The sequence below is a fragment of the Pseudonaja textilis genome, chromosome 3 (genome assembly GCF_049901715.1).
Source record: "Pseudonaja textilis isolate UNSWEBS1 chromosome 3, rPseTex1.2, whole genome shotgun sequence".
In the NCBI taxonomy this organism is placed as follows: domain Eukaryota; kingdom Metazoa; phylum Chordata; class Lepidosauria; order Squamata; family Elapidae; genus Pseudonaja; species Pseudonaja textilis.
This window is the reverse complement of record NC_141992.1, coordinates 44,921,644-44,939,131: the sequence shown is the minus strand read 5'-3', so window position 1 is coordinate 44,939,131 and position 17,488 is coordinate 44,921,644. Positions and strand designations below refer to the sequence as shown.

General features: G+C 34.4%; 1 protein-coding gene across 16 annotated transcripts in view; it reads left to right on the top strand.

Moving 5' to 3' along the window:
- Positions 1-17,488, top strand: part of NFASC (neurofascin) — a 167,971-nt gene that overhangs the window by 74,927 nt on the left and 75,556 nt on the right. For 12 of the 16 annotated variants that reach the window (XM_087929425.1, XM_087929439.1, XM_087929428.1 and 9 more), the window contains exons 4-9: positions 2,551-2,568; positions 4,044-4,149; positions 4,815-5,011; positions 5,707-5,829; positions 6,777-6,947; positions 11,968-12,018. In XM_087929425.1, coding sequence (XP_087785551.1) covers positions 2,551-2,568; positions 4,044-4,149; positions 4,815-5,011; positions 5,707-5,829; positions 6,777-6,947; positions 11,968-12,018 — 666 coding nt within the window. The remainder of the gene's footprint in view (positions 1-2,550; positions 2,569-4,043; positions 4,150-4,814; positions 5,012-5,706; positions 5,830-6,776; positions 6,948-11,967; positions 12,019-17,488) is intronic. The other 4 variants (XM_087929434.1, XM_087929429.1, XM_087929426.1 and 1 more) reach the window with 3 other exon arrangements.

The window sequence follows — 17,488 nt, the reverse complement described above, 5'->3', positions numbered from 1 at the left end:
CTGCACATTCTTTTCTGGTCGAGTTCTTCTTTGTGGTGGCCATTTCTGACCACCACTGCAACCGCCTTCAGGAAAGGGAGTAATGGCCAGCTGGGGAGGAGAGATGCGGCTCTCCTCAGCCCTGCAGGCAGTCTCCCCGCTCTTCACCACCTCTACGGGGTGGCTTAACTGTGAAACCAGCTGGCTCAAGGCGCTCCAGCGGTGAGCATGGATCAAAGCCTCGCAGAGACAAGGTTTCGGTCTGTCGCTGAAGAAGCTCAAACTGGAAATCCCCTGAAATAAGCCTTATTTCTGCAAAATTAAGAATGGGGCAGGAAATTTGTGGAATCAATTTGACATAGGTGTTAAAATTATCTGGCGTGCATTTTCTGAACCAAAACGTAAATTGAAATGGTTTTAAAATTTTCACTTTTTTCAAATGTTGAGGTATAATATTTTTTTAAAATGTACCTTTTATTATTTTTATACTAAATAAATTTATTCTTAAAAGCATATAATTATGAAAAATTAACCAAAACTGTTTGGGGAAGTAGTTTTAAAAACAGTATACATGAGAACAAGTATTTAAGAAGAAATTAACATTAAGATATATGCAAATTTTAATGCAGGCTATAAAGAACAACTGTAGACTGGCATGACTATAGGAAGAAATGAGGTTAAGGGTATAAAAAAGAAAAAAAGGGAACAAATCTATTTATAAATTTCTCCAGCGCTACATAAAAGGAAATCTTATCTCATTGACTTTAGAACTGTCATCAAATAAATACCATATGAACTTCCCTAATAGGTATTATATCATCATTTTTAAAAATTAGAAAGGTTTAAGAAAATTTAGCAATTATCTTTTGATATTCATACAGATGGGCATAGTGAATGGTGTTGGGGTAAAGTAAATATGTGTATATATCCCGCTTTCCATTTCTTTGGCTTAGTATTTCTTTCTTCTTTTCTGCTTTCTGTAGAACACCTATCATGAAATGATAATGTGATGGGTATGTGTCTAAGGGATTAGAGGTTGACAAACCAATTAGCCATACTGTGTACAATATAGCTTGGTTGTATGTTTTATGTCTGACTCAAACCATACATATTTGGTATGGACATGGACTGAAACACAGCTATTCTTGGGGACTTAATTTAGGACAATTAGAACAGGAAAGACATTAAGGAGAGAAAATGAAAGCAAATCCTGAAAATATCTGTGGATGGGTGGACCAAAAAGTTGGGATCTATCACAATTTGAGCAACAACACTACCAAACTTGAGCTCCTTGCCTTGTGAAACCACTGTGGAATTCCTATAGGAGTTCATAGCCAAAAACCTTTCAGTTCTAACCAGTAGAATATATTGTTCATTTTCTGCATTCTCTATACATGTCCATATATTCGTATTGACATTCTTTGGATAGTAGCAGCAGTGAATGATGTATGAAGCATCCTATCAATCTGCTGATTCTGAGAAGCACAGCATGACCTTATACATTGAATTAGCTTATAAGAACAAATCACTAGCAACTACATAGGCAATAATTTACCTCAATGATGGTGCATGGAAAATTTAAAAAAAAACTTATTTGCGGTAATATTGCAAACTTTTGTTTTATTTTAAGTTCTGTCATTGGGATTTTCAATTCACCACTACAGGTATATGTGTTATATCATTTTTTTAAAATCCCTAGAGCTTCAGGTGATGTGTTTCTTTTCACAAATAGTTTGAACTAGTCTAGTGATTGGAGGGTATCATGTAATATCTTCCTAAGATAAAACGAGGTGGAACATGTGTATTCAATAGCTATATATTTAAAACTTTTTCTGGTGATTATTGTGTAGATGTGACAAAATACAGCCAGGATTATGGTGAGGTCTTCTGAGAGTGCAGACTTCTGTGTCATAGGTAAATTCCCCATGTGAAGAAGGATGCCTGGATAATTCACAGTGGCATAGGATGCATCACATAAGAGTTATAAATCACTTGAATGCTGTTTGTAATTGCATTTTTAAAACTACCAAAAATATGACCATCTAAACAAGAATATGGAATAGTCTTTAAGATCCTATTTTTCTGCACCTCTAAGCCACATAAAGGATTTTTACAGTATAGGTAAAACATTAAAATACTATACTTTAAGCATTTGTGAGGTTTGCGCTAGATATTAAAAGTTTTGTTGGGTGAAGATTAAAGAAATTGTAATCGTACATATTTAGAGGGCACTAGACTGGAGAAGGATACAGAAACACCTATGAACTTGACTATGAATTCAATCTATCCATTAATAGTCTTCAGTAGCCTTATTGATGTCCGAACATATTCATATCTGTATGTATTTATTTTGCTAATTATGTCATTCCCCACTTTTTTTAAAGTTTCCTCTAATTCTTCTTCACAGGAACTCGGGGCAATATATTTAAGCTAATACTATTAATATTCATTAAAATGGCACATTTTGTTTACCCCTTTTGGTATTTAATATTAGATCTAAACATTTAGATTAACACTTCCTGTTTCTCTCTTCTTTGTTTTATTGCTGTGCTTACACCTTCGAATTAACAGCAAGTATTCAAGATACATGTAAGTCTTGTTTTCTGACCTTTCCCTCCACCATTACCCCAAAATAACATTCTCTGTATTTTAAGAAACCTGGGTATAGCAGCAACCTGTATAGCGGTTAATAAGTCTGAAGTAGATTCTGTATTAACTTGTTAGAATAAAACATTGGGCTTTTTAGTCAACTGAGCCCTCAAATATAAAACCTTACAATTATGGTATCTGAATTTCAGAATTCCAAAGTGTATCATAAGTAAATTATATTTTATCCGTATTTTTGTTTTTCAGAGAAGTGACGCTTTTCTTAGTCCAAAATATAAACATATGTATGTAAATATAATTACTGCTCTTTTCTTATTTAAACTTTCTTATTTAAACTTTCTGTTCAAAAAACAGGAGAGATATGCTTAATAACTAGCTGGTTACTTCACACTGCTTTTTTGAGCCACAACCATGGGGGGTGGAATAGAGGGAAGAACCAACCAGACTACAAATAAAGTTTGTTAAAGTAGGAGGAAAGAGAACAGGAAATGCTTGAATGAGTTATAGTCACATTTTTAAAAGTCACCAAGAAAAGTCAAGGAAGATCAGCTAGTTTTTAAATTTACTTCTTTCACTATACAGGTAAGTAGTTTAAACAAAAATGGGAGCAATTTGTAACCTGATCTACTGGATTGAGAAAAATATTCAAAAGTTATGCAGTTGTGTGTGTTGTTTTTAATTTACTGGTGGTTGTCGACTTGCGACCAGTTGTTTAGATGGTGGACTCAAAAAAGCTACTTACATTTTGGGCACTTGACAACTGGCCAACATTTACGACCATATGCAGCACACAGAGGTCTCATAACCATGACTTATGGGATTTTTACTTCTGGTTTTCAGCACAAAAAAACCCAACAACCCATATCAAATGAAGAATTTGCTTAATAACTACTATGTTTACTTTACAACTGATGCATTCACTTAATGACTGTTGCAAAAAAATCATAAAATCGGGCACAGTCTTGTGCTGACCACTTACTGTCCATCTCAACTTACAGTTGAAATTGTGGGCTCAATTACAGTTGTAAGTTGAGAACTAGCTTGTACTTCTGGAAAAAAAAACACAAAGTATCAGCTGTCCTGCTCTAGAATTAGGAAAAAAGCATTTGGGGTAATGGATACGTATGCTGCGCTCTTGACTTCCTCTTGTAGAAGAAAAGGATTTATAAGTAAAACCTTTAAACAAGATAGATCCATATCGGTTTGTTGGCAGCAATACAGAGCAATACAGCTTTCCTAATGAGAGTCTCTCCAAGTACTGACCAGGTTTGAAAGTGCTTTTTTCCCCAGATTAGCCTTGCTTTATTTTATAATATGTTTAAAATGTATATTCCATCTCACAAGACTTAAAAAGTTTGAGTGAAATAAAAAGCAACTGCATTTCAATATGGAATGGTAATTTTTTCCTCTTACCTTCTTTTTTATTTTCTTTCCCTCTCTTATATATGCTTTTGCAGTGCCTCAGCCTCCTACAATTACAAAACAGTCTGCAAAGGATTATATCGTAGATCCAAGAGATAATATATTTATTGAGTGTGAAGCAAAAGGAAACCCCACACCCACGTGAGTGTAACTGTAGTTTATTTTCTCAAGAGTAGTATACAAACAAATATCTGAATGATTACTGTATCACTACTAGAATGACTGTACCTAGACTTATACAGAATTCATGGTTAAGTTATTTGGGCAGTCACTCTATGATGAGCAAAAATGGAAAAATTTCTTCTCCAATACTAGACCCATGCTTATCACATGACTCATGATCATGTGGCTTAGAGCAGATGGAAACAACTGTATTCACGCCAGTATAAAATAATTGTTTTGTTAAAGGGGTGTGTATGTCATTTGTCATGCTAAGTATATCACATAATCAAAGTGTTTCTGGAGTGGTTTGCAATAGTTTTGCATCATGCAAAGTTCTATTATAATCACCACAGCTCTAGGCTTCCTAAGTGCATCCTGGGATTTAAAATTGCCATATCATGATTATTTTAATAAGCATCAAATGTAGATATGGTGTAAATGTAGATTTCATCTCTAATTGTCTTTGATACCATTAAATCCTAAATGGGTGAATACCCTTGTATTATATTTCATCCAAGTTGTAGGACTCAGGATCCATTACTACATAGGAAGTTAATAGATCTCAGATAACCTGTACATCGTATAGCAATAGAGGCACTGTTCTAGACCCAAGTTACTAGTCTTTGATGCAATGCTGTTTACAGGTTTTCCTGGACACGAAATGGGAAGTTTTTTAATGTTGCAAAGGACCCTCGAGTAACCATGAGGCATTGGTCAGGTACACTAGTAGTTGACTTCCGCAGTGGTGGAAGGCCAGAGGATTATGAGGGAGAATATCAGTGTTTTTCTCGGAATGACTACGGAACAGCTATCTCCAACAAAATATTCCTCCATGTTTCAAGTGAGTATACATTAACAAATTGTTGATTTCCTTGTGCATTTCTATAATCTTATCAGTTATATGGTTTAGTTCGCTAGAACTTTGTTTTGTATTTAGAATGGTCATAACATTTCTGGCATGCAATAAGCTCATGTACAGTTTAATAAATACGGTGTTGTTGCTTACCAAGAGGCGAAAGACACTTTTTAGCATTATATATTTGTTTCAACACAAAACAATAGCAACCATCTTCCATGGCAGCAACTTGGACAATTTTTGTATTTCTGTAAATGTACAATTTATGACTCTAAGAACCTTTTCCTAAGCATATTTTAGGATGGGGTAATAAAAAAAAATTCAAGTTCATAGTTTTGATCATTCAATTGGAGCAGAATGGTGACTCTTAGATGTTGGATTCCTCCCCTGCAGACATTACTACTATCACCAACAGCTTACTGTTTCCAATCTGCTCATAAATAGGGTCTATTTATTCAAAGTTTAGATTCCTGTGCTCCTTTATTCTATCTTTTTTAATGTTTTTTTTAAACAGAGATTTTCTGTATTCATTTGAATCTTGTCTAATTTCTCACTCTCACTGTTTTGCTGGCCATTATTCATTATCCCAGGGTTGTTTCATAAAAAATCTTCTTGAATCATTCTCTTTAAATATAATACATGAATAGATGCAATTTCTCTAACAAGGTTTATAATTTCAGAATCTCCTTTGTGGCCAAAGGAAAATTTGGACATTCAAGAGGTTCACGAAGGTGCTTCACTTATCTTGGCATGCAATCCTCCACCTGGATTACCACCCCCTGCTATCTTTTGGATGAGTAGCTGTAAGTCTGCCCATGACTCAGGTGGCAATAATTGTATTTAAAATGAGACAGTTCCATGACATCTTAGGCTGAATGCATCAGATGGTTCCTTGTGGATACTCACCATATATAGGCAAAAACTATGCCTCCAGATGTCCTGGATAATAGTCCTTCATCTTTGTCAGGTTGAAAGAGGCTAATGGAAGCTAAAATATAACATATATCGAAGGGACAAGTTTTCCAATTATGGTATAACTGCAAAGGAATAATCTACCAATTTTTTCTCCGTCCATGTTCTCAAAAGCAATATAGAAGAAATGTTGTCAGAAAGTACCTGTTGCTTGTTAATCAGATAAATGCTGGAACTGCAGACAGAACTGGTCCAAGACGTTTTCTCCTATCTCTGTCCCAAACTGTTGCATTATACTTTTCCAAAATATATATGCAGGGTCATACTTTTTGAAATGTACTTCTTTGGTGTCTTCTCATCCCCGTGCCCCCTGAAAGCTGTCCAGATAAATAAATGGGCTGGCTAACCACAGCAATTAGCAAAAGAATTTATATACAAAATCTGTGCCTTGCCTTCCAGTTTTGTAAATATGTTCTTTTTCACATTGTCTATACAGCAAGGGAAAAAACTGTTGATTGACTACAAAAGCAACTCGTGTTTACATGAATCCATAAATTGTTTTCGTAAATTTCACTGTATACTTGATATGATCATATTGAAAAGATTCCTATTAAGGGAAAGCATCTCAAAAGGTTTTTCCTATCTCCATTCATCACAATAATTATGGTGGCTCAATTATTCCAGCTTCTTAATGCTAGCAGGAATTAATCTGTGGCGTTTGAAGATTGTTAGCCCTAGTAGGTAATTATCATAGGTTCCAATGCAGCTATGGAAATGTAGCATATAGCTATGTAACACAGCTATGAATTCTAAAAAGAATTGTTGTTCCTTCTTCCAGCCATGGAACCTATCCATCAAGACAAGCGTGTCTCTCAAGGGCAGAATGGTGACTTGTATTTCTCTAATGTGATGCAGCAGGATGCTCTGACTGACTATAGTTGCAATGCTCGCTTTGCTTTCACACATACCATCCAGCAGAAAAATCCTTACACCCTCAAGGTCCTGACCAGTAAGTATTTATTATGAATAGCTTAGTTGGAGTAATACCAGCAAGATCCTTTCTGTACTAACTGTGCTGACAAACCATCTTCTTTGCAAAAGTGTCAGCATTAATGGAACTGTACCTTTATTGTTCAGACATTTCTCAATTTATGTTGTTTCCATTCTACAAGTTTAGAAAAAGTTGAAAATTATTTATTTACATGGAACTGCTACAAAACCTGTATTGTAAACTGAAGTAGGTGGTTCTGATTCCCCACCCCACCCTTTTTTTTTAAAAAAATGTACAAGTACATAAAATTTTATCTATTATCTAATTGAGAAGTGGTTCTTACCTTGTATAAAAATAAATAACATACACAAAAATTTGGCAGATACTTTGCTGTGATTTTTACACTTTTATCTGCTCATGAAAATTACTGGCAGTGTAGGAGGCCACTTGGAAACAATCACTCTATAATAAATGTGATTGGTTGGAAGAAAAGGTAATAAATATACATAATGACATTGCTGTATTTTCATTTCTTAGTGCTTGACAAATTACAAAATGTAATGAAATTTGTTTCTCTAAAATACATGGCTGATGAATTATTTATTTTCGATTCAAGTTATAAGAAATTGAATAGTGTTCACAAATTTACATGAGATTTTACCAAACTTCATGCCCTTCATCTACTAATTTTAAAATAACTTTAAAATGTTTTTAATGTATTTATTTATTTTTAAATATAATTTTAATGTGCCCCTTTTCCTGTCCTTGCCCATCTTTGGTACCTCTCTCAAAAATAAATGCAGTTTTTGGCATGTTGCACTACCCCATGATACAAAAAGTAATAATTGGCCAGGAATGGCCCATTTGTGTTAGTGTTATCTTCAGCCAGTTGTTCATGGGTATCTTTTTAGCATTTTGGAAAATACAGTCAAAATCTTCATTCGGGAATGGGAGACAATCTGCCAAATTATTCCAGGATTTGTCTTTAAGTTTGTGGGTCACACCTTGTTAATAGTACTGCAGGTACGTTGTCTCACATCTTTTGATGTTCTTGTTTTGGTCAAAGGTTGTAAAATAAAATAACCAGTTACTACTTGATAAGATAGAAAAATATAGGTCAGACAGAATCACCACCAGATGGATTCGTAACTGGCTAACCAACCACACTCAGTGTGTAGTCCTCAATGGAACTGCATGTACATGGACAGAAGTATGCAGGGGGGTACCTCAAGGTTCTGTTTTAGGCCCAGTACTTTTCAACATCTTTACCAATGATTTGAACAAGGGGATAGATGGGGAACTCATCAAATTTGCAGATCACACCAAGCTGGCAAGAATAGCCAACACTCCAGAGGATAGGCTTGAGATGCAAAAAGATCTTGACAAACTTAAACATTGAGTGCTATCTAACAAAATGAAATTCAGTGGTGAAAATAGTAAGGTTCTACATTTAGGCAAGAAAAACAAAATCACAAGTACAGTGTATGTGGTACCTTGCTCAATAGTAGTAACTGTTAGACGGAGTCTTAGTGGACAACCATTTAAATATGAACTAGCTGTAGCTGCCAAAAAGGCCAGCGTAGTTCTAGGCTGCATCAACAGAGATATAGGATCAAGATCACATGAAGTGTTAATACTACTTTATAATGCCTTGATAAGGCCACAGTTGAAATACTGCATCCAAATTTTGATCACCACAATGTAAAAAAGATTGAAAGAGTGCAGAGAAGAGCAACAAAGATGATTAGGGGACTGGAAGTTAAAACATATAAAGCATGATTTCTGGAATTGGGTATGTCTAATGAAATGAAAAGGACTGGGGTGACATGATAGCAGTGAATGAAAAGAAGGACCGGGGTGTTTAATGAAAAGAACTAGGGGTGACATGATAGCAGTGTTCCAATATCTCAGGGGCTGCCACAAAGGAGAGGGAGTCAAGCTATTCTCCAAAGCACCTGAAGGCAGGGCAAGAAGCAATGGGTGGAAACTAATCAAGGAGAGAAGCAACCTACAACTAAGAAGAAATTTCCTGATTGTTAGAAAAAATAATCATGGAACAACTTGCCTCCAGAAGTTGTAAATGCTCGAACACTGGAAGTTTTTAAGAAGAGATTGGATAACCATTTGTCTGATGTGGTATAGGGTTTCCTGCCTAAGCGGGGGGTTGGACTAGAACAAGGGTCTCCAACCTTGGCCACTTTAAGCCTGGCAGACTTCAACTCCCAGAATTCCTCAGCCAGCTTTGCCAGCTTTGCTGGCTGGGAAATTCTGGGAGTTGAAATTTGCCAGGCTTAAAGTGGCCAAGATTGGAGTCTGGAGACCCCTGGACTAGAAGACCTCCAGGGTCCCTCCCTTCTATTCTATTCTATTCTGTTCTATTCTATTCTATTCTATTCTATTCTATTCTATTCTATACCAGAATATTGAAATGTCTGCATACATAACAGTTCTTAATGTATATCTTAGCTTTGCTCTTCATTTCCTCCATATTCTCAATGATCCTCAGAAATAAAGTGCTATAGTCCCCATTAAATATAATTGAATCAGTTTTTTTAAACATGATAGTTGTGATATCTATATATTACTAAAACCTTTGTGTTTTAACCTTTAACCGGTTGAATAGTGCATTGTAGAACAACAGTTTTTGAAACAAGGTACCTCAAATGGACTAACTTTAAAGAATGTATCCAAAGTCTGGGACCCACGGCTGCCATGAAATTGAAAATTGGCAAATTTACAAATTTTATAAAACATTTTATGACATAATACAAAATGTCATAAGACATTTCCTGTGGTTAACTGCTGATACTTGACTGACTACATTCAACTTAAGCCAGTTTCAAGGCAGATATATTGCTGAATATCTCCCTAAATTTTTAAGAATTTTTCCAGTAATGAAACTACGTTAGAAGCTCTGTCATTGTCGAAAGCTTTGAGGAATCTGGTAAAGAAATATCTCTGAAAGGATGATCCAAAGGTTGTCTTGAACAACATATTTGTTTATTCTATAAAAGTATTGCTTTATTAAAATGAGTAATAAATACACAGATTGCAACTGTACACCTACTAAGTTGAAATGAATGGTTTTACTTTCAAATGAATAATGTATGAAATGGTGTATTTCATCCTTTCTTGGCAGAACAGAAGAACATTTTCCACATTTTATTGAATCTCACAACAGAGGGAGATTCATAATTAAAATGATAATGTGTGGAGACTCAAACAGTTTTTATTGTTTCTATATTTTTCATATTAAAGTGCTTGTTTCAACAAATCTACTTTTATGCTTGTTTCAACTTTACTTTGTTCTATCGGATTTCGTAATTGCTTATTTCTCTGTGTGCTGTTTGGAATAGTTTCCTTATCAGATTTTAAAGCATGGTATTAATTTCAAATCTATACTATGGATTTTAAACTGGATAAACATGCATTCAGATTATTTTTCTTATATAAATAGGCTGACATATATGATTGGAAGAAAATTAGGTAATGGAATGTGGGGGACGGAGGAGGGGGATAAAAAGCAATTTTAGTATTATTGTTCGTGCATCTGCTTCTTTTTGCCACAATTTTTCCTAATAATTTTGTTCATTCTTGATAATAAGGATAACAAAAACCAGAAAAGAAGTTGCTTTTGCTTTTAAAACCCTACATCTGCATCTTATATTTTTAATAGGGCACAGGAGATTTTATAAACCAGATGTAAACAATTTCACAAAATTTTATTGAGGCACAGAACTAATGGTAGCCCTCCTGCACTAAGATTTTTTGATTCTACAGATTCTGAAACTCTCTCTATTGTATTTAGCCTTTTATTTCCCTTCTCTTTTATTTTCATCTTTATTCTGCTTTGTTTCATTGAAATTTAGAAATATTTGTTAGCTTGTACGCTTTTCCATGGCAATTTATTTGATTGTAATAGTAGGCATTATCATTCTACAGCCTTGTATTTAGCAACATATCTAATTGTCCTAGGATTTCAGGGAGCCAGTGGAGAAAGGTGACAAGAAACTGGTTGCTCTGTTCCTTACTCTTTAGTAGCCTGCTTGGTTTTGTTCTCTGTGATTCAAAGCTCTTCCAGTGATAGACCAGGATGGAGAGGAGAAAGGGTCATAAAGTGTAAGGAACAATATTTCCACAGCCGGAAAGGTAGAACATTGATTTGGTAACATATGGGAAATACATTCATTATATGGAGCCAGGGTTTTCCTGGGACACCCCATAACCCACCTCCTCATATTATCCTTGGTCCTTTCTGATGTCAGAAAAGTTCAGTTAGAAAATTATTGGGGCTGGGGGTTCCAAGTGCAAGATTTTCTCCTCTGAGTTTGAAATCCTATCACCAATCTCAGAGAATTTTGAAGAAGTAGACATCAAGGATTGTAAAAATAGTTGCTCCTGTTATTACTGTCAGGAATTAATTTTATATGGTTTTTTTTCATAACATTGTCTTAGTCATGGATGTCTCTTGAAAATTTATTTTTTAATGAAACACAACTCATTCTAATAATGTTTGCATGAGCAAAGTTGAAATGTTCATTGTTCTTTCTTTGTTTTAAAGTTGTTTTGTTGCTTCTAATCCTTACTCATAGCATTTGGTGCAAATTAGCAAGAATATTTTGTTTATTGTATGTGCTTGAAAAAGGTTGTAGCCAAACAATTCCAATTTTGTGAGATGTTTAACAAATCTGTTGAAAATTTCCTGATATTTAGGAAGCCAAATACAAAAATGTAATCAATGTTTTCTTTAAAAACTTTTGCAACTTTTTTGATTTTGCATGTTTGAGATTTTTTTTCCAAAACAAACACACCTATAGTTTAATATTTCATCTTACATGCTGTATTCTTGTTTATTTCTAAACAGTCTTCAGGCCTTTTTGGATGTTATGTGTATGATGTTTCATATGCTTTTCTTTCTGGCATGCACTTTATATTTATAAAATTATTTTTCTTTTGTGCTCTTCCTTTCCATTACCTTTTGGTTATTCAGGGCATGTTTTGTTGCTTTAGAAAGTTCATGTTATTTTGTTTATTACAGAGTATCCCCATAATGAAGCGTCCTTTCGAAATCACACTGACATGTACAGTGGTGAGTCAATACTGACTTCTGGAGACCCTCACATTCTAACTTCTCTGTTCCTAACCTTACTATTGTATTAACATCACGTGTTGGTCAGTCAGTGGAAATTGTGAGACACTTTGATAGACACAATAGTCATGTATCTCTATCCTACCATTTTTTTTCAGGCTGCACAGTCTTCCAAACAAACACTTTGTCTCCATCACTATTAGATGAACGATTCATATTTTAAACAATATCATCATCTGTGAATCATTGTGAAATTCAACTTTATTTATTGTCATTTGATGGCATTGTTTTTTATGGGTATATGTAACAAAACAAAACAATATACATATATATTGTTACATTGTTTATATTTAAAATATGTATCTATAATTACAAATAAATGGAAAAACCATGATGGATATTCTTTGCAGTAGCATTACCTAACAGTTTAAATGCTTCAATGGAACTCTGTTCACTCCTTTTGTACACTGGAAGAATCATGAATTATAGATTGTTTTTCAACTATAGAATCACCAGGCTCTTCTGTAGCATGCAAATTATATGATAATGTAGATATTTAGGAAGGGATTAATTTCTCTGGAATTAGGGAAAGAAAATTGCGAGAAAGTAATTTACTTTTGTGAATGCTTGTTTGGATGTATACTCAGAGTGGGCCCCTGATCCGTGTAATACAAATTTATTTGTTTAAAGAGAAGTGCAGCAAACTGGGTACATTGTTCATTATAGCCTTGCACGATAGATGAGAAATGAATGTATCTTTGTTTATTGTGTACCCAAAGAACACATATCATCTCTTGGTTTTGCTTGCAGAGATATCTTCTTTTGATGAATTCAATCCACATTATTTCTGACTTGGAAAATATTCCTATAGGACTAGAGAATACAAACTTTTTTTAAAAAAAAAGACTTGCTATGGGAATAAGGATTATATTACCTTTATGTTTCTAAGGGTAGAATTGACATGTACCGATCAATCCCTTTTTCCTCCAATGAAAGATTTTGTGTACATCTTTGCTTTTCATTTTTCATACAAGGGTAGAATTCTCATAAGAGAGAGACGCAAACTCCAAAGCTGAAGGATTCCAGTGAACCCAAGGCTTTTTGTTGTTGTTGTTTGCTTGCTTGCTTGATTTGATGTTATGAAATCAGACTTAAAAATGAAATATCATAGGAGTCTGGTTGATTTCCATCATTTCATTTCCAGTGGAGAATATTCTGCTAGGTGTTGCAGAAGGGAAAGGATGGGTGATGTGTGGCAGACATGCCCTAGTACTCACTTTGTCTGGATTTTAGTTCATCGCAAACAAGAGGGTCCAATTCTTCCATGCTTTTCCTTAGAAAACCACATTTTCCATACTTTATACAGCCCTCCTACACAGCCTTAAGAAACTTGGAAATTTAATAGGCCCTTCTAGCAAGTTATAATTTGGAAAATTAAGGTTCTTTATGAAGTGATTACTCTAAATAAGTAGAGAAAGCTCTCCTATATTTATTTCTCTCCAATTTATGGAGAACGACAGTGTCAGTGTCACTTATCCTTGCCCCTCATATCTGCTTATGCTGTGAAAAATAGAATGGATTAGTGTGCATTTTAACTTTTTGCATGCCAAAGGAAAGCATCTTTAATTTTAATCTGTGAAAACATTCACTGCCCCAGTGTCAAAATTTGAGCAACATTACTATAGAAATTCTATTTTGACAAAAAATAATTAAGATTAATCCCATAATCCTAAAATTAATGTTCTGTTCTTCTGGCTTTTTCACAAAACAGATTTACTCATAGAAATATATGAATAATATCTCAGTCAGAAACGTGGAATTTAGTAACATATAATCTCTTTCTATTACATTTTATAAATCCAATTAAAAGGATCTATGCCATATTCACAGCTTTATACCTCTTGCCTCCTATGATAGGTGCACAGCTATCTAGACACTGTTTCATTGGTCAGTGTTTGTTTCAGTAATAGGTAGATTTGCAGGAGACAAATCTGTGTGCATAGAGTATAAGCAAGAAAAAGAACAATGTTAGAATTATTCAACAGTACATAACCTATGAAAAGGTGGATGCTTTGTTAAATGGCATCCATTTAGGTTGGCAAAGCTTTGAAGAATTAAGCTTCAAAAGCAACATCTCCTTAAAAAGTATTTGCATCTCGGTGTATTATTTCAGTGGAAATTGAATAAGCAATTTATGCCCTGTTTTAACAATAGAGATATTCTTTCTAGAACTGTTCTGTTTCAGTGTCTTCATCTGTACTTTGATCTAAATACCTGCAAAACTTGAAGTTCAGTAGAAGAACTACAAGAACAACTTAGATATTTCATACAATCCCTGTTGGTTACAAACTTAGTTGCCCTGAAAATTTCCTGCAAGCAGTCATTGATTAGTAAGTTCAATCAAACCTGGAAGGCATTCATGAGCAATCTCCAGGAATTGGAGATTGTACCAAGTCAACTCATTGATTTGACTCAAGTTTGTCCTTATTAAGTAGCAGCAGATCTTTAGGTGTTCCAGCAGGAATGTTTTCTAAATTTAACTCAAACTGTCTGGAACGAGAACCCAGGTGTGCAAAAAGAGGCATAGCAACTGTCATAGGTCGATTAAGCAATTTAAACATATGCTTCAAAGATTCACAATAGTTAATTTACATCAGTAATCTATTAACAATATTAACTAATTACATACTAGCATATTTAGTGATGCTACCTATTTGTCTTCTGTAGTTTGTGAATAAGCATGAAAGTTTCTCTTTGAATTCTTAATATAACCATTAATCATGTTTTGTGTTTATGTGAGAGCTGCTAAATAATTTCTGGCTCTGTGTGATTTTTTTTCAACTCAATTTCCTTTCCTGAAGGCAAATGTATATAAGAGAGAAAGAGACCATCAGCATCCATATTCATAAATAGGATAGATATTTATACAGAATTCCATTATATATGAATCAGTAGAAATCTGCTCTAAAATGAATACTCGTATGTATCTATGCCCTGTCACATAGGAAGATTTAGTCCAGCATTCTAGCACATAAAGACCCTCTGTTAGGAGCTGTTAATTAACGATTAATTGCAAACATTTCTTTCTATTAACGCTTATTAACACAATCCTGTCAAGCTCCAAAGAGAAAGAAGTTTCATGTATTGCTATCTTGAGCTTCTGGAGAAAAGGAAAAATAGAAATCTAGTAAATAAATAATATTTTAAAAATAACATACCTGCTGCTTCTTTGTATCTTAATTGTTTATCTGTAAGTTTTATACCTGTTTTTAACCTATTCTGTTTGCAAATTTTTCTGTGCACCTGTGAATTTTTTTGATAACTGTTCTGCTCAGATGCTTGTCTTAACCTGTCTAGAGTTCTGATAGTTGCCCCTTTGTCTTGCTTTATATATTTTTTTGTGTATGGAGTGCCCATTTACATGCTCAAAGCTTAGGGAAATGTCACTCTCTGTGGTAATTTTCATTTAATTAACAAAATGAGTCCATATTGAACAGCATGGAATAATTGCTTGTTTATGACACCATTTGTTCAAGGTTCTTTCTACATAATGGCTTTTAAAAAAGATCTTATGTCAGCTGTCTTCTTGTTTTGAAACCTCTTTTGATGAATTTGAATTCATTTTTATGAAATAAATACTAACGGTATGGCATTTTATTTTTGCTTCTCAAGTTAACTGTAATTTCTTATTATGGACAGAAATCTTTTATTTCTTTCATTTATTTTTCTTCTTCTGGAGTTCATATTTCCATGAGGGGGAAACCATAAGTATTATTTAGAAATATAGTTGTGATTGCTACAGTAGAATATTTAGACATACCATAAGCTCCTTTTGATACTTGTGCACAAATCAAAAGCAAGAGCTCCATCCAATGATTTATTAAGGTATTCACAATGACAAGAGTCTTTAGAACTGATATTTGGAATCATGTCAGTTTCAAGTATTGTAACCTAACATAGAAGCTTCCATTCTTCAGTGTGAATCAGATCTATGGAATTAATTGTATTGTCCTTTGCATCCCATTAAATTGATATCCAGTTAATATTAGATCTAGCTTTAATTAAACATTTAATAAAGCCATAACTTTGAGACCAAAAGATTTTGCCAATCTCAGAATGCTTTTGCAATGTTGTACTTTGAATCTTCCCTATTAAATCAGTAATCAATTCTTGATTTTCAGCGCTACTTCATCATGTTATAATGCTAAAATAGATAATCAGATTCGTGAAACCTTTTCATCCTATGTATTTTAATGAGTAATTCAGCCAACAATACAGATAACTGCTTTAAATTAAAGCTTTTTATGTTCTCTGCTATAGATGAGGAACAATTTTCTTGTTTTTTTTAAAAAACTTAATTACTGGCTTTAATGTTGAGGTAGCTTCTTCTGTGTGTGACATTTTTTCCACTCTGGAATGGATCCTAAAAAAAATCTGGATTTGTTGTATAAAGAAAATATAAATATATCACTTGAATGAAATAACTATGAACTAATTGAGTCTGTTAGTTTTTTTCAAATATAGATCAGTAAAACTCAAAGTTGACATATGTTTAGTTTCCCTGGATCACAATATGTGTTAGCTTGGTTTAGTGGATTTTTTAAAATTTTTGCTGTACAAACAAGGCTATATTCACTATTGTGAGAATAGAAAAGAAGAGGCACACTGTTCTGATAGTGCAGCACAGGGGTCCCTACCTTTCTGGCTCTGCGGACCAGCAGTAGTAGTGGTGGGGAAGGGAGGGTTTCACGTACTTGCCCTCTGGTTGCATCAATGGGCTGCAGCCAGGAACCAGGCCACAGATTGGGGGGGGTGCGGATTGCTGGTGTAACACATCTAAAGTAGAATTTCTGTCATTGAATTCTAAGACTGCCCACTAGCTGACAACTCTAACCAGCTTATAGAGGATTAAAAACAATAAAAGTAAAATATAAAGTACCAACAGACACTGGGAGGGAATGATTCCCCCCCCCCATACACCACAATTACAATACAATTGGTGGGATCGCATTCCACCCTTATTTCAGTGCCTATGAGAAGAGCTAGGTCTTTAATTCTGTCTTAAAGCTCACTTGAATTGGATCTATACAGACCATGGAGGGAATGTTTCAGAAGATAGACACAGTTACAAATGAGGGGTGCCTACTGGGTTTTATAATGTGATTGTTTACATTCTGGATGGGACCCAGAATATGCCAGATCTTACAAGGATGGTCAGGGAGAATTGTTGGAGAGGCAGTCTTACAAATACCTAGGTCTTATACCCTATATAATGTTTTGTGAAATATATTGTGCGATGACTTTGTGTTCATGGCTCAGTGGAATGGCTTGCTCAATAGTTTAGTATCAAAATATGAAATGTTTCACTTGAGCAAGGGTGAATCACAATCAGGTTTCATGAATTTAAGTGAACTTCAGTGTTTCCATGAGACCCAGCACGTGATATTGAATATCTTATTACATAATGTTT